General features: G+C 33.7%; 1 protein-coding gene across 4 annotated transcripts in view; it reads left to right on the top strand.

Moving 5' to 3' along the window:
- LOC110108549 (nuclear pore complex protein NUP205) overlaps positions 1–22,914 on the top strand; it is a 105,071-nt gene that overhangs the window by 33,773 nt on the left and 48,384 nt on the right. For all 4 annotated transcript variants that reach the window (XM_028698528.1, XM_020839232.2, XM_028698527.1 and 1 more), the window contains exons 18-20: positions 5,746–5,866; positions 7,167–7,364; positions 8,266–8,384. In XM_028698528.1, coding sequence (XP_028554361.1) covers positions 5,746–5,866; positions 7,167–7,364; positions 8,266–8,384 — 438 coding nt within the window. The remainder of the gene's footprint in view (positions 1–5,745; positions 5,867–7,166; positions 7,365–8,265; positions 8,385–22,914) is intronic.

The following is a 22,914-nucleotide window of genomic DNA, read 5'->3' as shown; positions in this document are numbered from 1 at the left end:
TTTTATTTTTTTATTTTTTTATTTCTTTATTTTTTATTTTTTTTGTCATATCTTATTGTCTCCTTATTTCAGTAGTTATTCTTTTTGACATTCATATTTTCACCACATTCCCCTGACCATTAGGAACTTCTTTGTTATCCTACACTTAAATTCTGATATCATACTTGGTCTAATTATGGTTTTGTTAATTCTGTTGCATTATACTTTTGGGCCTCTTCTACCATTTAATAACCAAACTTTAGCTCTAAATTTGTTTTTATTAATATATATGTATATTGTTTATATAATTGATCTGCGATTGCATATCATGGTTCAACCTTTGTTCTTCTAATCCTAGCATCTTTTTCAATTTGATAACTCTTCACTTGCTCCAATAGATGTCTCGCATTTCATAATATTATGTTTGTAATGAACCTATAAATGTTGTTCTCAAGTTCAGGTCTTGGTTTATGTTGCCACTTTAATACGTTATAGTTCAATGTCTAGGAAAAGAAGCTGCTTGCTAATTGGTAATGAAATTTCATATCAGCATAATCCGGATCAAATTCCATTGGATGCTTGAGACTTATTGTCCATTTCTCTACCTCTGGGAGCATCCGCACACGCAAATACTGTGTAGCCTGGATGTTAATTTAATATTTAAGTCCTGCTTGTTTGCCCCTAATAATAGAGTTTCGCTTATGCATGCAAATTCTCTGTAAATTTGGTCTGCTTGATATTGTACAGGTGCTTGTTTTGGTTGCATGCGATGAAAATTTCAGCTGTTACCTACCAAAATGCTAGTGGCTGAATGTCAATCCCAGTGATCTAAAGTGGAAGAAATTTCTTTTCTTTTCTTCTTTAGTATTTGTTTAATTCATTATATTTCTTTTATCTTTCATTTAATATTCAGATTGATAAACATCCATATCATTTTGACATCCATAGTTGATTAATTGTATTAAACAAAACCAACTAACAACAGAAAATATAATTCAAATTTACCATAGTAGTAGTCAATATTTACGTTATGTTGATAGAGTCCAAAATAATATATACAATAACCTTCATAGGCTAAAAAAGAATATACATAAACTAGAAGAACCAAAAGAAAATTAAATCATCATTACAGCTAAGCTTAAATCTGCAGGCTCCTTACATTTACCTGAAATCATGTAAAGCTACATAATGAGCATGAAAGCTTAGTAAATAACTAAAATTTTACAACTTAAATCAATGAAATAACAAGTGAAACAATATGCTGTAAATTATATAAAAAAATCTATGCATCAATATCTATATCGGATATCAATATTAATTACTCAGTTTATAACACATGATATCTTAGACCATTACATCATTAGTCACAGAGTCAGTTATAATATCTATAACAATATCAGTATCAATATGCTCAGTGTTAGGCACAATAACAGTGATCAGTGTCTGTAACATTTATATCTGTACAATATCAGTAACAATAAACAATTTCAATATCAGTAATAATATTCAGGTATTCAGAAGAGGGTATCTTTTGTTACACGCCGTTTTGACTCACTTTACAATCAACATGGAGTGTAACATAGAAGGAGAATTTAAACAGACCTCCTTACTAACACCCATTTTGAACTGTTTCTATCATAATCGGGTGAGTAAATAGTAGTCTATTCAGACTATCATAACATATTAAATTTTATACTTCAAAACTTGAAGCATACATAAAACATCTCAAATAAAATACATAGCTTTATTAAACTTTTTAAAATTCATTTAAATATCCAGAAGTTTTTGTACAACTTCCACTTGGACCTATACGTACACCCAAAACGTATGTACAAAAAATGACAGTCAAATGTCCTGTCTACTAACTCACTAGCTCCTTTGTCGTTTCTTGTAATACAACCATTGCTAATGAGTTAAAGCTCAATAAAATATACAAGCAATGTATAAGAAATAATAATAAACATGTTGGCAATCATTTGCAAACACTTTTACATTTCCATGCTAGACATAAGATATGTATAACATCAATTTCTGCTCTATGTGCTGTTCAACACTTTTATGCAGTCATATGGTGATTATAAGCTTTTGCACTCTTACATCTTTCTAATTCAAGGTTGGGTTTGCATTTCCAACTTTTAGATTTGAAGCTACTCGCTCATTTAAGGTTGGGTCCGAATTTTCAACTTTTGGAATATCAAGTATAGACTTATCTTGTCAGGTTTTTCGCCTTTACTTGTGCGGGCCTATCATCCATATATGGCTTAGTTCACCTTTCCAATACCATTCATGTTTAACAATCATAACATGTGCTATTATAATCACTACTTAATGATTAAATAAATTTATAAATGATGAAATATGAATTTAACGCTATTATGGTATCAAATATGAAGTTACAGTATATGAAATGTTTACTATTTCCTATGCAATAGTTTGTGCATCTCACATTACTAGGATTTGATTCTCCTAAATCCTACTTTCTTTTTCTCTTGTACACTGCATTTACTAAACTTTTCCTCATTAAACCAAAATTTCTCTCCTGAATTCAACAATTAGTCACATCAGAATTCAAGCAAAACACTACAACACCCTTACCTAGTTTCAAGCCTTCTACAACAATTTTTATCAAATTTTAGTAACCCTACAAATATTCTGATTTGTTTCATATCCCTGAATCCAAAAATTCATCATTCAGCATTCACAAAATCATTTCAGCAGCTCTTATCTATGCCATATACCTGAATTCAACAATTAACTTTTCCTTACCTAAGCTTAGAACTTAAAAGGAAATGCTGCAGCCTCAGAGCTAAATTGCCCTCCCGCCTTTTGGATCTTAAATTCCACTCGGCAGCAGTCAATTGCTTCAAATGCCTGTGAATGTCATGGATGGGAGGGGAAAAGGAACGAAGAGAAATGCTGTAGCTTTAGTGCTTAAGATAACTTAATATAATACTATTACTAATCTTCCACTAAGGCTCCACTAACAACCCTTACTCTCTCCTAGCTGCATGATCCCAATCAAACCGTTGCATTAAGTGGGATGGCAGAGAAATTTTTAATAAAAATATATAAAAATACTTAGTTTTTGTAACATATGAATAGTAATATGAAGAAATGAACTAACTGTAAATTAATTATTACTTAGTTTTTAATTACTGTAAACAACTATTAATTAAATAGCTATACATATATATACAGTTATGTTGATATTTTAAATATATTTTTATATGTCAAAATGTTCGAAATTAAAAATATAATTTACTGAAAATAAGTTAACGTTTAGAGGAAGTTTATGCTTATGTTTATTTTGAACATTTTGGGTATTTTATCTTGCTCTTGCACTTATAAATCCCAATCAATTGCCCCCCCTTATGACTCCCAATCAGTGTATTCCATATAACTCCCCTTGAATCATATGAATCAATCGTCCCGACCCTTTATGACTCTTAATCAATCTTCAGCTCTTTATGATTCCCATCCATTGACTCCCATATGCGGATTACGTGGATCTTGAGGATATCACATAAGCTTATCCTATCATATATATGATATCAATTAGTACATCATATCAGATTTAGACTAGTAGCAATACTACATTTTTACATAACTCAATCATTTCAATATATATTACCTTGTCGTCTTAGCATGTCAAATCACAGTACAACACTTTTCAACCCATTTCATGAGTGCCTTTTTCTCTAGTCATTTTAATAAGAAATTCCTATACTCATAATTAACCAGTGAAAGTGCAATAAAATCATATTATATTGTTTAGAATGATCAAATCTATAACATATTAAAAGTTATATGGTGAAAGCTTATGAAATCATGATATAATGCATTTTTGTCAGATTTAGGAGAGATAAATCCGTAGAAATCAAAATCATCAAAAACATAAGTAAGAAAATAGTTATTTACAATGAGTAGAACAATTTTCATAAAAGAAACAATTGGCAAAAATCTCCTGAAGTTCCTTCTCTCTCATGCTCCTTTGGTTTCTTCCCGGCTAAGCAACACTCAATGGAGGGAGCGAAAGGGATGGCAGGGATATTTATAATAAAAATATATAAAAATATTGACAGTGGCCTAGTGTGGCTACGCTGCATGTCCAATTCAAAATTACTGTAGAACAGAGACTCAAATGCCATAGTTCTCAAACCTAGCGCCGCTATGCTCTTAAAACTAGGGCCACAACGCTCACAAATTGATGCGGGCATCCGATCATGAAGATTTTCAAAGGAGGAGATGACGATCGACAGCCGAGATCATTCCACCTTATCTTAATTTGTTATTTGTAATTTTTATTTTTTATTATGAATTTTTCCTTTTTATCCTTACTTAAGAGGGTCGTCCTATGTAAGCCCTAGGGGCATATGTGTTTTGTTTTAGTTTCTTAGGCCTATATATAGAGGCCCTTGCTTGTGTAATGTAATGATAAATTATGAAGAAAAGAAATTTTGTTGCACTTGTGTTCTTTGGAGAGAACTTGAGGTGAGATTCTATGGGAGGGAAGTGGAGTTTCCTCCAGCCGCAGGAGTCACCAACGTATTACCCGTCAGCTGCAGGATGTGTCCGGGCTCATGGTTGTATCTTTCTTTCCCCAAATCCTTTTCTCCTCCTCCCCTCTTTCCACCTCAACCCTAAACCCTAAACCCTAAGGAGTCACCAATTTCCTTACCGGTGGCCACCTAATCCTCCCGCACCCACCAACCTCAACATACCACCACATCTCCAAATCAGCCCCTCAAAGTCCACCTAACCGCTGGCCTATCTCCACCACCTCTAGCCAAGTCGCCGGTTGCCATCCCCCTCCCTTGCCTCCAATTCTCCAATCTCCACTTGAATAATTTCCTTTCTTGCTTAGCTTCTTTGGGAAAGTCATTTAATTTTAAATCAATTAATTCAAATTTGAAATTTGAAACCTTTCCTAAAATAGAATCCTATTTTAGGAAAGTTTCTAAAATGAAATTTAAAATTAATTTGATTTGGATTGGACATTAAGTCTCCATCCTAATTAGTAAATCCCAATGAGGAAAGTGAATTCGGCCATCGCTCCAAAATCCCATGAATTTTAAATTTCAAATTTCAAACTCCTCTTAATCACTTTCTTAAAATAATTTCTTATTGATTAGGAAAGTTTCCTAATTAAATTCAAATCATTATTTGAATTTAAATACTTTCTTAATGAATTAGTTTAGGAAATTTCTTTCCTTTGAATAAAATCTGAAATCAGATTTTTTAATCTGATTTCCAATCAATAATTAAAGACATGGGTCCACATACATTGAACTTAGACTTCCTATCTCTCCCCTCTTTGGCCGGCCCCCTCACCCTTCCCCATTTAATAAATTAGCTCATTAATATCACCCCAATCAAGCCCTTAATTCCTCTAATCAAATCGCCAATTAAACCCATTCATAGGCCGGCTCTCTCTCCCCCCCCTTACAACATCAAAGCGCTCTAGTTCAAACAGAAATAATTTTTTTTTAAAATACTTTTCATTTTCAGGTAGTTACACGGAAACCCTTAATGGGCTATGAAAACACATCTTCTTGGAGTGGGCTCAGCTGAATTGCTCCGTGATGGAAGCTTTGATCTGGTTTTTTTTTTTGTAGATCATGCTCCTGCACAACCTTTTAGCAGAATTCATTTGTCTTAACCTTGATAGGCTAAATGCATAGCTTTGTTATGCCTTACTTGTATTATTTGTTTCTATATATTTTTTTTCATTATTGAAATTAGATTCCATTGTTCGGTTTTTATCAGGGTTTTGAGTATGTATGATATCTGCGATGAAGATGTGAATAATGCTTTCGACTCCCAGCAATTGAGTGCCACTCTTAACTCCACGCTTGAAGTCCAGCTTCCTGTATTGGAGTTGTTCAAAGTATGCCACCTTTTCATTTTAGATCTGATGTCTTTAAGAGTTTATTATGGAAAATAAATCTTGATGTTGGCCTTCTTATTACTTCAACATTTCTCTGGAGATTTTGTATCAGCGTTATTTTATTTTCAATATCTTCTACGTCATACAACAAAACTTCCCATCAAGCTTAATGTTTTTCCTTAATTTCAGTGAATTTAAATTCTTAGAAAAAACGTAGTGTTCTTAATTAGTCTAGCATGTTTAAAGACCTATTTGAGCTGTGTTTGGGGATAGCTTTTCTCTGCTCAACTTACCCCATTAAGATTATTGATTCTGTACGCTGGAACAGCAAATGCATTTCTCTAGTCACATCTATTATTGACATGGGAATCAATCTGATGCTTTATAGTGAAGTGTTTTACTGGTCTATTTTCTAAGTCTTTAAGAGGCAGGACATCAACAGGGATGATATTTAAAGCCATGGTAGCTATAGGATTGCTGTTGACGGCTAATCTCTTCATTGGAAAGAAATTGTAGACTTATTTCAAGTCCTATAGAAACTTGAAATGTAAGCAATGATGTTTTTAACTGACTGTTTGAGCTCTACCAAGCAGAAAAGCCACATCTATGTTTACCAGATGCCGGCAAAGGTACTTTTAGATATTCATGGTTAATTTCAGAAGCAATAGTTGCAATAAATTGCTACAATCCCGAAACATTTTGATGACATGCGTGGGAGTCAAAGCTTCATATTTGTCGGGATATATATATATATATATATGTCTGCTGGAGCAATCATTTATTCCCTTGTTTTTGTTTTCTTCCACGTTTCTCAGTAAGAATGATTCTATTGTTCCATTAGAGGTCATATAGTTGATGGAATTCAAGAATATTGCTGTTTCTCCCTTATCTTTTCTTGTACACTAATAGCATTGCAGATCCTAGTTTCTTGAGGTCATTCTTTACATTTATGAATCAAATTTGCTTATTGTGCAGCCAGGATAAGTGTGTATACACCAGTTTCGTTGAAGGTCTGTTCCAGCACTGAATTTTACTTTTTGGGGTGTTATTTGATGAAGGCCCGTCATAGCTTTTGGTTCTTCTCCATACAGTATTACATCATGTGTTCATAGTTTTAAACATATTTTAAATGCTTCAAATTTTAAATATTTAATTTAGAAGGACAGTTCAAATTCTTATTCCTGTTGACGTATGCACCATCCTTCTTACAAATATATTTTTGTGTTGAATTGTTATTATTGGTTTTTGACACTAAACGAAAAGGGTAATCCTAACTAAGCTTCTTTTTGATATTTTCTAGGACTTCATGAGTGGTAAGGTAGTTTTTCGCAATATTATGGGTATCATTTTAATGGGTGTAAACAATCTCATCAATGATCGGACCAAACAAGTGCATGGCTATTTGTTAGAGAAAGCTATTCATCTTTCATTGGAAATTATAATTCTTGTTTTTGAAAGAGATCTATTCCTAGCTGAGTATTGGCGCCCGTTATATCAGGTATTTATGGAGAAAAGGTTCAAAATGATTTCTTAATTATTTGTGGTGGGCTATTTTAGTCTCGTACTGTATAAAATGTCTGATTTAGTCCATGAACTCTTTAAATAAGAGCAAAATTTTCTTGCAATAAAAAAATAATAGAAATTAAAGTTGAAGTTAATGGATGCTGTTAAAAACATAGGTATTTTAGGAATAAATATATTGAAATTTTTTAAAATCTAATTTTCTATTTATTAGATTTCTTTTTGTATAGTAGCCAATTTTTGACGATAGGAGTGGATTGAGACTATGTAGATTGTGGGGATAGATTCTTCTTTGTAATAAATAATTTTGTTTGATATATTCTTTATTTTGATTTATTTGTAATGAAATACATTGACTTTAACTTTTTAGTAAGAACAAACTTACGAAAAAAACAATTTCAATAAAATCAATATACAAATTTAAAATTTTAATATTCCAAAGTAAAAAAAAAAATCTCAATGTATTATGTAAAATAATGGAAAATAAAATTATTTATTATAAAAAATCATCTTGCTCCATATGCTGTACAATCTTAGTTCACCGCTGTAACTATTATACACAAGGAAGCAAGAAAAATAAGAAATTAGATTTTATAAACAAATTCATGAATATGTATATTATTGAAATACCCTCCTTCAACCTCATCCATTAACTTCAACTTGAATTTCTGACACATTTGATTGCATGATTAATTTTGGTCATATTTAACGAGTCTAAGGACTAAATTGGACCTTTTATATGGCCTGGGACTAATATTATCTCCTTCAAATATTCGAGGATCATTTTGATCATTTTCTTGATATTTCTTTGTAATTATAGGAGTTTTCCTCTATTGAATGGCTTATTGCTGTAATTTTTTCTTATTTCATTATTGCAGCCGTTGGATATTGTATTATCTCAAGATCATAATCATATCATTTCCTTGCTGGAGTATGTGCGATATGATTTTTTACCTCAAATTCAACTTTGCTCGATAAAAATTGCGAGCATCCTAAGGTATGCATAACTGATTTTCTTTTGATAATTGCTGTGTTTTGCCATTTAAGGTTCTATTTTAGTTTTTATGCTAATTATGTGATGAACTTTATATGCGCTAGTTAAATTGCATGGGCATTAATGCATGTAATTTACTTTTTAAAAATTTTAAACTAAATATTTTTCTATAATAAAATGATATGATATCCAAGAATTGAATTATTCGAATCTTAAATTTTCTGCGAGTTGTTATATCTGTTTTGGTATAACAAAAGATATTATATGTTTCACATATATACATTTTTTAGTTGCATATTTTATATTGCGTTCTTCTGCAGTATGAAAATCTTGATAAACTTCTTTATTAATTATTATTGAATTATATGTACTTGAAAGGACATGATGAGGACATCAGAGATCTACGGCTACGGCCGTCCCTATTTATTTTGATCTATTTTATTATTTGATTTATTATTGTGCCTTTTCCCTTTCTACCCTCACTTGAGGGTTTTGTCTTATGTATGCCATAGGGGCAATAGTGTCTTTGTTATTTTCCTTCATGTATTTGGCTATTTAAAGCCTCCCTCTTCTTCTTGGAGGGTTAATGAATGAATGAGAAAAAAATTCCTGCACATGTCTTATTTGAGTTGTGAAGTTCTTGGAGAGAGCTTTGGAGAAATCCCTAGGGAGGGAAAACGGATCACCCATCAACCTTGGAGATGGCTGGGTTCGTGGTTTGTTTTATTGTTCTTTTTCTTTCAATCTCCTTCCCTCCTAGCCGACGGATTCCCTAGCCAACCCCCCCACCTTGCCGCCGGCCAACTTCCCCCACCACCAAGCCATTCAACCCAACCAAATCCCCTCTAAACCGCCGGCAATAACCCCTTTTCCTTTCTCGGCCAAAACCACAACCCCACCGGCCACCCACCATCCAAGCCCTCACTCGCCGGCCCTACTTGACCCTCCTTCCTTTCTTTCCAAATCTCCTATAAAGAAAGAATTGAAGACTTACCTAATTTAGATCTTCTTAAATTTGGAAAGATTTCAAATTTCAAATTCAAATAAATTTGAATTTGAATCCTAAGCTTTTGTTATCGCTCTTTTGTTTTATTTCATTGTCTAAATCAACATCAAGCTTTAGTTAATTTTCTCTTAATCATCGAGCGTGCAAAATTTCTTATCTAAATCAAATTTTTATGTGTGTCCTGCATCAGGATAAGTTTTTATGTCGCATGTACGGCTTGGTTAAAATCCCTTCTCATTAATATGAAAGTCGAGTAATTAGTATTACAAGAACACTCGGAAGAGAAACAACATAAATCTGGAGCAATGAGACAAAACAAAGCTAAGAGATAAAGTGGTCTTGGAATAGAGTAAAATTATCTGACAGCCCAATATTCTCTCATCCATTTGTTAGTCTGATGCTATTTTTCTCTTAGCCGCGTGAGTTGAGAAATGAGCCAAGCAGATGTACTACCAAATAACATTATCAACCTTCCTTTTCTGTTGTAAAATGTAATTTTTCCTTTACTTTCAATCCAAACATCCAGATAGTAGAGCAGAACAAGACATCAGGCACTAAATTACTTCTTCAATTAGAAAATGAGTTTAAGTTAATGCTCAATGAAGTACTGATCTAGAACAAGTTTACAAGCTTTCTCTAATTGTTACTAATCCTTCTGAAATATAAGAAAAGTTGTGAAACATTTTCTGATGCAGAATTGGACTTACTACGCATTTTTGATTAAATGATATTAAACATGAAAAGATGTCTTCCAAGGAATTTGCGATATAGCATGATCCAAATCAGAATTTGAACTTTACTAGGGGAAATAATATCCTATAACCAGCTAAAGTAGTAGATAATGCTGCTGTGATGACGAAGCTATAAAAGAGATTTTAATGGAATAGCTATTAGGATAGAGTTCCCAATGAGGAATATTTTTGGAAACATTAAAATCAATACCAACGAGAAGAGAATGATGTGCAACACCAAATTTGGAATGAAGTAGGGATATTTCCATGCCATTGAATGTTTCGATTATGAGTAGGAATAATTTGAGAGCTAAGTAAATGCGGCCTCCGATAATTCTTATCCAACTATGCAGAGAGTGTCATGGTCAAATTTTTAGAAGACATGTTAGATTTCATATAGGCGCTACCGATAGATTTCACTCTCATTTCAAGATGATTTTAAGATTTAGTTTCAGGTTTTTAATAGGCGCAAGCCCCTATGGTTAATTGGCATTCCCAGTGATGATATAGAACTTTCAAATAAGTTAGTTGTTGGATAGGTGCTAAGTACTTAGCGTATATAAACAACAATTTACTTTTATGATTTAAGGGAATTTATCCCTTTAGCTTAAAGCATGTGGTGGGGCAAATGGTGAATAACTCGATTAAGATCTTATAGTTTGATTGTTTAGTATTGTTATGGACCCTGCTCTACTTACTTAGAGAAGATAGTTGACCCAAGCTGGCTTAAGAATCTTTTTCAGCAACCATTGATTGCATTGTTCAAGGGAACCTTGTAAATTTGGGGTGGATGCTTGTCTAAGGGAACAAATTTAAGTGACTATAGCTAATAGAAGTTATATCCTATGTCCTTATCAAGTGTACCCAATGATTCACCACTCATGAAATTTGGAGGTATTTGGGAACATCCGAGCTATGGCCTATAATCGTTATTTATTGGTGCCATTTTGTGACATAATCTCTTGATTAGAGGACACATTTCACATCTTTATTGTCATGAGATCTTTTAAGAACAAACATAGTGATACATTTGACATGCCATTGGCTTTTTGTGAGTTGTGGTTAATCTTAAAGTTGCAATTCCTATCAAAAATTATGAAGGGTACGTGGATGGATTATTGATTTTAGCTTTGAAGTTATATATTTTACTTAAATATTTTTATACGTAAAATTTGTTTTTTTTGGGTATTTATATCGATATTTATGGTGGAAATAATTTTCTATGGTATTTGGGGATGCTTTGCGGAATAGTGTTCGATATGGTTTGAAATTTATGCCATGATGCCTATTGTCACGGTATTTATATGATTTTATTTTGTTACTTATATATTGTCAACTCTTTTTATTTTCTCTTAGAGGGTATGGTTTAAGTTTATAAGCTATTGTAAGAGTAGGTATCACACCCCATTTTTCACTCCCTTGCCAGGATTAGGTGTAACATAAACGGACAATTTGGAGATAGTCTGACTCAATCATCCCAAAACATGTTTGACATTTAATGACCATTTAATATTCACTAGAAATATTAAAATGGAATCGTATATAATTAAATCATCAAGTCAATTACAAAGCTTCTCATGCAATTTTCAAAATAATTACATATATACTCAATTTCTTTTGTTTACATTATTATCATTATATCTTGTTGACCCTCATACTAGTGTCGGGGTCGAGTCGACCGCGCAAGGTGGGTTTTAAAAGAGAAAGAGCTCGAAATCGCGCAAAAACTCACCCGACGCGTGTCGACCGAAAACCCAAAATCATAACCCAAAGACAACGCGTCGCGACGCGAGTCAGTTTCCGACCGGGAGACTCTTCTTCCGCTAAAGCCTAGATTAGTTGAGCGTATGGGCTCCAAAGGTGAAAGTTCTCTTTATTAATTCGTGGATTCTTGTTTATTGTCGTAGCGTACAATTATTCTTTGCATTTTCTTGAATTGATTGGTTAATCGAATGTCGCTCTTCGTTGCCTAAGCGAGTTAAAACTAAGAATTCTTAGGTTCACTCTTTTATTACAAATGATAATTTTAATTTGGATTACTTTGTTCAAATTGTTCTCTATAATTTCCTAAAGTAACTCCATCGCATGTACGTTTCACATCAAGAGGTCCTCGGGCCCCCATCCCCCAGATTTTTGCCCGCATCATGGTTTAAAATTGCGCAATATGAGGCTCGCCTTGAGGCCCGCCTTTGCGCAATTCCAGTAAAAAATGCCTCGATGCTTACGCCTCGAGTTTTTTTTTTATGAGGCTTGCGCCTCAACTTGGTTTAGGCCCGCCTTGAGGCCCGTCTCGCCCCACTGGCTTGAGGCTTACGCCTCACGCTATATATATTAAAACTTACATAAATCTTGAAGTAAATGCCCGACATTGGACTCTATAGGAGAGGAGGAAGAGGAGAGAGCAGTTCACCATAATGATGATTCAAATGAAGAACCCCTTAGTGATGGCAGTGCTGATTACTTATGAGTTCTTATGTGATATGTCATTGCTATTTATTTTTGGAAATTTGAAAACATGAAACACTTTGAATTTCTTGCTTTCATACGATATTTACTGTTGATATTTGCATTTCCTTTAAGTTCCAGTTCTTGATATGTAAGAGAAAAAGAGAGAGAGATGTTATTGTTCTCTTTCTTTCCATTGATTTTAATGCTTTCATTTACTTCGGAGCAGAAGCTGGGACATAAATCCGAATTTCTTATTAAAAATCCTCATACAAAATTCTCATCACCACTCATTTTTATATACACTAGCAAATGATTCATTTCATTTGCTTGAAAAATAATATAATTCAAATTAAAAAATATACAAGTTTTGATTATAAACTAAATTTTATTTGAATAAGGAAATGATTTGTTTGTTGTTAAATGATCAAAGAAAAAGTTAATTTGTGTGTGCTTAACTGTGTTTTTTTTTAAATCATAGTTTAGCTTTTATAAATACTATATGATAAAATGCTTCATGCTTGAATAAATAATGTTGTGCTTGCTGCACTAAATAATCCTGATTTCTTTTATTAATTGTGATGAATTATAGGCTCTTGCAAATCCTCATATTATTTTCATTGCATATTATCATCTCATTTAAGAGTATGGCTCCATTTCAAAGCATCTAAACACTTTGGGCTACTCTAAATTTAACTTACAGTAATTGTAAAGATTTAATATTTAATTGTAGGGTTTCATAAAGGATGGTCAAAAGTAGAGATAAAGCTGCATTGGATCATAGGAAGGATCTAACATGGAAACATACCACTCCAGTGGACATAGGAGGCAGTGATAAATTATACATATATATGAAATATAATTACTGTGACAAAGTAGTGAAGGGTGCTGTGATTAGAATGAAGGAGCACATTTTCGGGTCCCACAAGAATGTTGCACCATGCGCTAAAGTGCATGATACAGTCAGGGAGGAGATAAAAACATACATGAATAAGTCTATCATGTTAAAGCATCTTTCACAGAAGCAGTTTGTGGACAAAGTTGATGTTGACTCCTACTACGAGACTACGAGAGTGAGCGTAGCGGTCGGGATTCATCTTCTTCAATGAATCGCATATCTTCTAGAGGTGCAAGGGGTCCCATGGATTGTTATATGGTGCAAACAACAGAGGATAAACCTCTTACTGCACAGAGGATGACCCCAGAGAATTCTAGAGTGGTATTGAAAAGAGTATGTATGGATATAGGTAGATTCTTATATGAAAACGCAATCCCATTTAATGTTGCAACATCAGCTGCTTATTAAAACATGATTCAGTTAGTTGGAGCATATGAGAGAGGGTTCAAACCTATAATTATGTATGATTTGAGAACATGGATTTTGAAGGAGTTGGACAATTCTGAGAAACACATTGAAGAAATTAAGAGAATTTGGGCCCAAAAATGTGCAAGTATTATGTCAGTTGGTTGGTTAGATATGAGGAATAGAAGTTTAATAAACATTCTGATTAATAATCCTTACGACACTGTATTTTTGAAGTCTATTGAGGCTTTTGATCAGGTCAAGGATGCTGAGTTCATTTTTGGATTACTAGACAACATTGTTGCGGACGTTGGAGAGCATTTAGTAGTCCAATTGGTAACAAATAATGCCAGTGCTTACGAGGCTGCAGTGAAAAAAAACTTATGGAGAAGATGAAATATTTCTATTGAACTCCATGTGCTACACATTGCATAAATCTCATTATTGAGAAGCTTGGGGAGCTGACTCAACATAAAAATGCGCTTACCAAAGCAAAGAAGATAAACTAAGTTTATTTACAACCATTCTTGGATTTTGACTCTTATGAGAAATTTTTCAAAGAAAAAAATTCTAAGGCTAGCAACTACAAGATTTGCCACCGCTTTCTTGGCATTACAGAGTATGTTGGATGCTAGACAACCTTTTGAAGTCTATGTTTACCTTCACATAGTGGTTGAGTTGTGCATGAGCAAAGAAATCTAAGGGGAAAGAGGTTAGAAAAATTGTTTTAAATGACAGATTTTGGCTAAGCCTCTTGTACGCCTTCACAACCATTATACAATCAGTACAAGTTCTAAGAATGGTTGATGCAGAGAAGAAGCCTGCTATGAGTTTCATCTACAATACTATGGATCAAGCAAAAGAAATAATTGCCCGCAACTTAGGGGCGAGGAGGGAAGCTATAGATAAATTTGGAATATTATTGAGGATATGTGGGAGGTGACACATCTGATGACGAGTGGTTTGTAGATTATGAAGTGGAGGTGATGCTGTCCGAATTACGAGAGGAAGATTTAAATATTGATTTATTTGATTGTCATAGAGCATCTACATCCAAGACAACTCGAGAACAAACTAAAAAAGGTATATAAATAATATAGTTTTCTTAGACTTTACTTTTCTTATTGTATTACTCATCTTCATATTGTTCAAAAATATTTAGGGAAGTGGAAGATAACTGATTGGAAGACATTAGACTCCATTGGAGATGAGGCAGGGGAGAGAGCAGCTCATCATAATGACGATTTAAATGAAGACCCCCTTAGTGATGACAATGCTGATGACTTCTGAGTTATTATGTCATATTGACATTACTATTTATTTTTTGAATTACATGTTAATGAACATGATATTGGGATTTGGGAAAGATAGAATTTTGTGTTGAACTATATTTTATGTTGTCTTATTATTATGATGTTTGGATTTCACTTTAATTTCAAACAACTTATACTTGACACTTCATATATTGTACTTTTTATGTTTTATATATATGACAAATTATTTTTTATCTCAAATTTTAATATATTATTAGATTGGTATATAATTTTTTTTTATTTTAATTTTATGCAATTTTTGGATTTTGAGGCTTACGCCTCGTCTCACAAAAGTAAAATGCTTCAATCCCTACTCTTGATGAACTTCTGATTTTGATAATATCAAATTTTGTTGCTAAATCCATCTAAGCCATATCCATGAAGGTACACCTGATAGATTTTAGATCAAACTTACTCCTAGATCCTACATCGATATGAACATTGGATGAACAACCAAAAATTTTGAGGTGGGATATAGTAACCTCCTTTCCACTCCAGGCTTTCTTATATAACCCCTCATTCAGAGGAACTGAAGGACCATTATTAATTAGATAAACTGCAATTTTCACACCCTTTGCCTAGAGCTCTTTGGGTAAACCTGCATGTAATCTCATGCTCCTAGCATGCTCAGTGATAGTTCTATTCATGTGTTATGTAACACCATTCTACTGTGGTGTTCTTGGAACAGTGAACTCATGCCTGATCACATTCAAAGCACGCTACTCAAACTTTTTATCATGATACTCGTCACCATTATATGATTTGAGACAGTTGAGCTTCGAACCTATCTCAAGTTGATGTAGACAAAGGGGGGGTCAACACTAGTCCAAAATAAATCAAATTTTGGCTTTCCTTGAGTCTACTAGCTCAATCCATTTGAGCTGAAATTTTAGCTCATTTATGAGCTGGTCTTTAGTTCATTTATTGAACTAAGGGTTAGCTCATTATTAGCTATGATTTTAGTTCATAGTTATCTTTTTATTAAATATACTTTTTATGTTTTTAATGTTTTAAGTTATGATGTCTCTTGGAATTCCAAACCGGCTTTTGGAATTCCAAGATTTGCTTTTTTATTTTCCCATGTATGACCCCTTGGTTTCCTCCAAGGTTTGTTAGAATTTTGTGTATGCCTCTTGGGAACTCACGGCCGGCTCCTTCTTCCGTGCGGTTCCTTCGTTTCCCGCGGCTGTGGCTCTCGGTCCGTGCGGTTCCCTTCGTCTCCCGTGGCTGTCTCCTTGGTTCCTGGTTTGGGTGTAAACCGTGAGCTTGGGGGGAAGTTTTTTTTATTTAGTTTTAAAATTGAAATGTAAGAGTTTGTTCGTCCATTTCCTCGTCTTTAGTAAATTTCATCCGTAGAAGTCCGTCGTGTCCTTTGTGGGCGAAGGGTATAGGCTCCCTGTATCTTTTGCCCGCATCACAAGTTCAACCATGACCTTCCACTTCTTAAAGGCATCAAACACTTTTGACTTATGTTTTAAGCAAGAAAGTAAAAGCAACGGAAAATAAATGGCACCAGGATTTAACGTGGAAAAACCTAAAATATGGAAAAAAATCACATGACTACACCACACCAAGAATTCCACTATGAAAATTGGGAGAAATAAGTTTAGATCTCTCTTATCTCTCACTCTCTCCTTGCTTCTCTTCTCCCATGCACTGTTCTTAATGTCTACATATACAAATAATACAATAGAAAGTAAGTTGTAACCCCAAGGGACGCAACCCTTAAAAAAAAACCAAAAAAATAACTATTCAGTTCGTCTCGCAGCACTACAGCGCTAGTTTGGCGCGTTGCAGCGCCCAGTCTTTGTTTGACAATGCTACGGTGCTCAAACACTCTGCGCTGTGGCGCCCAGTCTCTGTCTGAACTAATTGCGGTGCCATATCTCGACCGTTGCGGTGATATGCTCTATGTTATTTAGCGTTGGGGCGCTCGGGAATACAGTGTCGGGGGCGTTTGGGTATGCAACACTATGACGTTGTACCAGATTGATCAACACAATCATATTCCACACATAACTAGTGCAACCATGAGATCGACTGTAGTCTTCTCATTTATAATGTTGAATGCAACATATGAGGAAAGTGAAAGTGGTATCAAATCGGGGCACTTGGGTACGCAGTGACGGAGCGTTTTACCAGATTGATCAACACATTCAGATTCCATACATAACAAGTTTAGCCAAACTTTAGTCTTCTCATTTACAATGTTTAATGCAACATATAATGAAAGTGAAAGTCGTATCAAACCTAGTGTAGTCTAGTCAAGAACCTCCCATTCCTCCATAGTCTTAGAATCCATCTTCTTTGTGATACCTTCCAATGGTAAATATAACTTCTTTTGATACAACTAATTTTTAATATGCATCCTCCAGAATGCAAAGTTTAAACCATTGAACTTTTCAATCTTGTATCTTGCTTCGTCTGCCATTAACCCCACTCGATCTGAAGAACCTCGCTCTGACAATAGTACTCCAATAGATGCAACCCTTCAGAAAACGAGAAAGAAATCGTTCAGTCCGTCTAGTAGCGATGCGGCGCCCAGTTTTTATTTGACAATGCTTTGACGCTCAAACACTAGGCACTGTGGTGAGTTTATTATTTAATGCCTTCTGAAAATTTAACATTGAATCCTCTCTTGAAGGAGTCATGTTATAATTTTTGTATCCCTCACACAACTTGAAGTTTGGAACAAGCCAAAACTAATTATATGAACACATTGCCTCAAAGTAAAACTTCTTTTCACTCTCATGAAAGTAAATGGCTATTTCATTTCTTATAAACATTATTAGTTATGTCCAATACCTTTGAACCATTATTTTCCGTGCTTTCTGGCTCTAAGCCCTTCAGCTTATCCGGTATGGCAAGCACTCTATGAATAAAACAAGCCATGATTCCACATTTTGTGGTACCTTTGGTATATGGGACAATTGTCCTCACTTAACATTTGGAGTAAAGTCTCCACATTTTTGGAACTTATTGATGCAAGCAAAAGTTATGGAAGGGGCCCAAATTTTTGCAAGCAAAAGCTAAACTTTCCTAGGTAATAAAAGATACACAAAGACACTCTTGAAATATCAAAAACAACAACTTTATAACATATAAAAAGACGATTACAACTTTGACACTTACAAACACAAACACCTTACAATTCTTGACAAACAAAAAACACCTAAAGTTGCTTTTCCTTTACTTGAGAAGAAGGATACAAGTGGAGTGGTATTTGTGGAGAGAAGAAAGAGGTTAGAAGCCAAGACGAAAGGATGGAGAAGCTTGCAAGCTTCCTAAAAGGAAGAAGAAGAGAAATTGGACAAAGCTTGCAAGCTTTTCCAAACAACAAACCCGTAGGTTTTGGCTTCCAAAAATTACATCATAACACTCTTCTTTTTCTAACATAAAACACCACATATTATAGGCCAAAAGAGAGCAACCAAACAGCCACCTAAAACCTAATAAATAAGGGGAAATGAAAGGCCAAAAGACACCAAATGAAATGCAAAAAGACAGCAAAACAACCAGCAGGAATTATGCACAGAAAGTAGGGAGACAAGCCATGGAAAACCCCACCAACAACCATGAGAAGGCCTGTCAGCAAGGGACCCGAAGAGCCAGCACAGGAAACAGAGCACCATTTCACGGAAAAAATAGACAGGAGGGGGAAAATCAGAGGGAGAACCACGGGAACAACAACAAACATCAGAAACTGAAAAGACAATGGGAAGGAAAGAGACGCAATACTACTCCAAATAAATGAGCTAAACTTCAGCTCATAATGAGCTTTAAGTACAATAATTTCTCCAATTAATGAGCTAAATAAGTAAAAGATGCTCATTAATGAGCTGATTTTAGAAGCTCACCAAAATTTAAAACTCAACTTGTTATGCTAGTTTAAACTTCCTCTACAAACCAAACAACCCGTGTGTCTGAGATAATCTGCTTTAGCTCAATCTGTTATGTAAAGCTCCTCTAATCACAAGTGGCTACTTCAGATCTTAAGTCTATTTAGTTAAGTTTGTATGATATGCTCTTTGCTAGTTATCGAGTTAAAGCACATTTTAGACTCACACCACTACCCCAATTTGCTTGAGAAATGTTAGATGTGGCAACCCAGGGTTACTAATCAAGCTTTTTTGATATTACGAATCAAAGCCCTTTGATGTTAGTTGAGTGGGTACGCTTGCAAACCTAGGATGCCAGAAGCATTTGGTTTGCTTTCATTCCTATAGCCACTCCCCATTTAGCCAAATTTGAATGTAATCTATATAGACTAATGGGCCGTTTGGTTGGATAAAAAAGTAATGTAGAGTAAAATTGAATACAATATAAATATATGTAGTATATATGAAATATTTGGACTTGTATGGATGAGTGTAAAATAAATGTAGGTGATTAGCTTTTTTATGTTTGCTTGATGTAAAATGAATGTAGTGTAAAATTCAATGATGTTTGTGGACAGTGGCCGGTGGTAGACGGTCTGTGGCGACGATGGCCATGGTCAGCAGTTAGCAACAGGTGGAGGAGGTGGCGGCGGGTGGTGAAGGTGGCTAGCGGCGATGGCGGTTTATGGCAACTATGACTAAGCATTTATATTTTATTTGGAAATTTTCCAAATATAATAATTTTCAAATCACTAAAATTGAATTATATTGTAAATTTCAATTAGTTTAATTTTATTCTGCATTCTTTTACATAAGACCAAATACTAATATTTTTAAAACCCTAGCATTTGAAATACTTACCATTGTAAACATCCCCCAAGTGATCTCTTTTATTGAGAGTTTATTCTTGTGTGCTGAGAGGTTAATTAGCCATGGGCTTGTGCATGTGTAGTCTAGATGCTATATATAAATAATTCTTGAACTTCTTAGAGGAAATTTAGCTTAAATTTTTTTTTCTTGATATTGCAATCAAGCCTTGTAGTTTTAAATAATTTTCTCATGTGAATATAAAATGACTTTCAATGATTTATTCAAGCCTATTTTTACTATTCCGGGAAGGTTACTCCAAAATTAAAATGATTAAGCCATTTTGCTTTATATTTGGAATATTGTAATCCATATTGTATAGGTTAAATGAAAGAAATCTAACTTGGGTTATAAATGATGGAAAAAGATCAAGAAGCTTGTGTTTTGAGAAATAACTTTATTTAATCCAAGAATAATAAACATTCTCAACAAGTCCCATTTGGATTACTACTATGTTTTCAAGAGGAAAAAAGGACATGTTAAACAACTGAAAATGTGAATTATGTTTTTGAGTCTTAGGGATAAATATGGAATAGAATATTTAAAAAAACTACATTTATGTTACTTTTCTTTGGATAATTCAATATCGAGTTTATCAAAATTGGACCGAACATTGAACAGAAAAAAAGGAGAGGTTCAAAGATTAATGATTTGATTAAGATTGAATTGGATGATATAATAAATATTTAAAGTATTTAAATAAAAATGAATAATTTAATAATGACAATAATTATATAATAATATAAATTTATGATTCAAAAATAAATTTGGTTCGTATATAAACTTATAAAAATTTAATATAAATTATTTCTAATTTATATTATATATTTAGAAAAAAATTCACAACTATAAATTCTAATACTAAATTAACATTATAATATTGTGTTTATAAATGATGCAAGCAAAATGGGAAGAGCCGGCTGATTTGCTGGCTGCTTTTAGGCTGTTCGGATCCTTCTCCCTTTGCTGTGGTTGTTCGGTTCCTGCTCCCTTTGCTGTGGCTGTTCGGTTCCTGTATGTATTTAAAGTTGGATGCTTGGGCTCCCAATGTAATCTAAATGCTGCCTTTTTCTTCTCTTTTTTTGTTGGCTTGAGTGGGCGGCTGATTTGGCTTTTGGAATTCCTAATTTATGGTGATTTTTTGGGACTCTTCTCCAATTTATTAGGGGCTGATTGGGTGACTCTTGGGCTTTTTTCTTTAATTTATGAGGGCTGTTTTGTGGGCTTCTTTTTCCTCATATATAAAGGATTGTTTTGGGTTGTTTTAGAGTATGTGATGTGTGAACAATATTTGAAAAATGTAAAACCTGACGGTTTTCTGGATATAGCTTGCGAGCTATGCCTCTTCTTCTTCTCCTTCTTCTATAACTTCGTCTCGGTCTTCTAACCTCCCATGGTTACCACTCAATTGTATCTTTCTTCTCAACTTATCTTATTATCAATGTATTAGGTGTTTAAGTGTCTTTGTTATCATATCATCAATAATTTGTAGTTTTATTGTTAAGTCGTCCTATTAGTCGTTTTTTCAGTATATTTGGTTTGAAGTAGGTCAATTTTGGAAGATTTGTAAATTTTGTATTTGTCGGCAATTTATCTTGTTTGCATCAATAAATCATTCATGTTAGATCATTTATAATTAATAAATTGAGAAAAATTAATTTTTAATAGTTTATAATTAAAAAAATAAAAAAAGGATAAATAGATAAAAAATTAAATATGCTTAACGAAAAAAAATAAATATTATTTTATTATTAAAAAATAATTAAAAATCAGTTTAAAAATATATAATGTAAGTGTTGTTTGAAATGTTTAACTAAATTGTTTAGTTCCACACAATGTTTGAAATTGCGTATTCGGGTATTGAGGCGTTTTTCATTCGTGAGGCAAGGCGTAAGTCTCAAGACGTTTTGAGGCGTAAGCCTCAAAATCAAAAGATTGCGTAAACAGAAAATGATAAAATAAGAACTCATAAGTCATCAGCACTGTCATCACTAATGGGTTCTTCATTTGAATCATCATTATGGTGAACTGCTCTCTCTCCCTTTCCTCCTCTCCTATAGAGTCCAATGTCGGGCATTTACTTCAAGATTTATGTAAGTTTTAATATATATAGCGTGAGGTGTAAGCCTCATGCCAGTGAGGCGAAGCTGGCCTAAGGCGGGCCTCAACCAAGTTGAGGCGCAAGCCTCATAAAAAAACTCAAGGCTTAAGCATTGAGGCGTTTTTTACTGAAATTGCGCAAAGGCGGGCCTCAAGGGGAGCCTCATATTGCGCAATTTTAAACCATGGTTCCACATCATTTGGTAGGTTTTTTTTGGTTATGCTTATATAGTTTTTTTAGTTTGCCTTTGTTAGGAACTCACATGGGTGGTTGGATCATGTGGGTATGTTTTGTTAGTGCTTAGTTGGTAAATAATCATTATATATATTAATGATCATTCTAAAATTTAAATATATTAAATCTAAATTAATTTACTAAAATTAATATTTAAATTAATTTTTACTAAATTTATTATTTAAATTGGATAGCATGTGAATCGGTCTGTTGTAAGAAATCAAGACCGGACGATTTGCTAGTCTAACTAGTGGTTATGACAGATTCATACTAGTTTGATGTAAGGTCGGTTTCTTAAATGAACCAAACTAACCATCTAACCTGTTCTTGGTTGAACTAGCCAGTTAGTCTCGTTTTTTAAACCATGCTCAATACTTTCTACCATGTGAAAGCGGCTCTAGCATGAAGAGCAGTTATAGTAATTACAATAAGATAATTACTTTAAAAATTGGCAGTAGGTAATGCATATCTAAAAGTCTGGGAATAATTTGGCTCTATGAAAGTTTGGCAGAAATTTCTATTTTAAATTTCGTGATTAATCATTCTTAGAAAAGTTATGAAAGTAAAGATCAAGTTTAGTTTTGAAAAGTTACGATGTAGTTTCAGTTGGCTTAAGCTCGATGAGTTGTTATGATTTCGTTTCGGTTAAATTGGA

The sequence above is a fragment of the Dendrobium catenatum genome, unplaced genomic scaffold, assembly GCF_001605985.2.
Source record: "Dendrobium catenatum unplaced genomic scaffold, ASM160598v2 fragScaff_scaffold_1103, whole genome shotgun sequence".
In the NCBI taxonomy this organism is placed as follows: Eukaryota; Viridiplantae; Streptophyta; class Magnoliopsida; order Asparagales; family Orchidaceae; genus Dendrobium; species Dendrobium catenatum.
The sequence above is the reverse complement of the archived record's forward strand: the minus strand, read 5'-3'. Positions and strand labels throughout refer to the sequence as shown.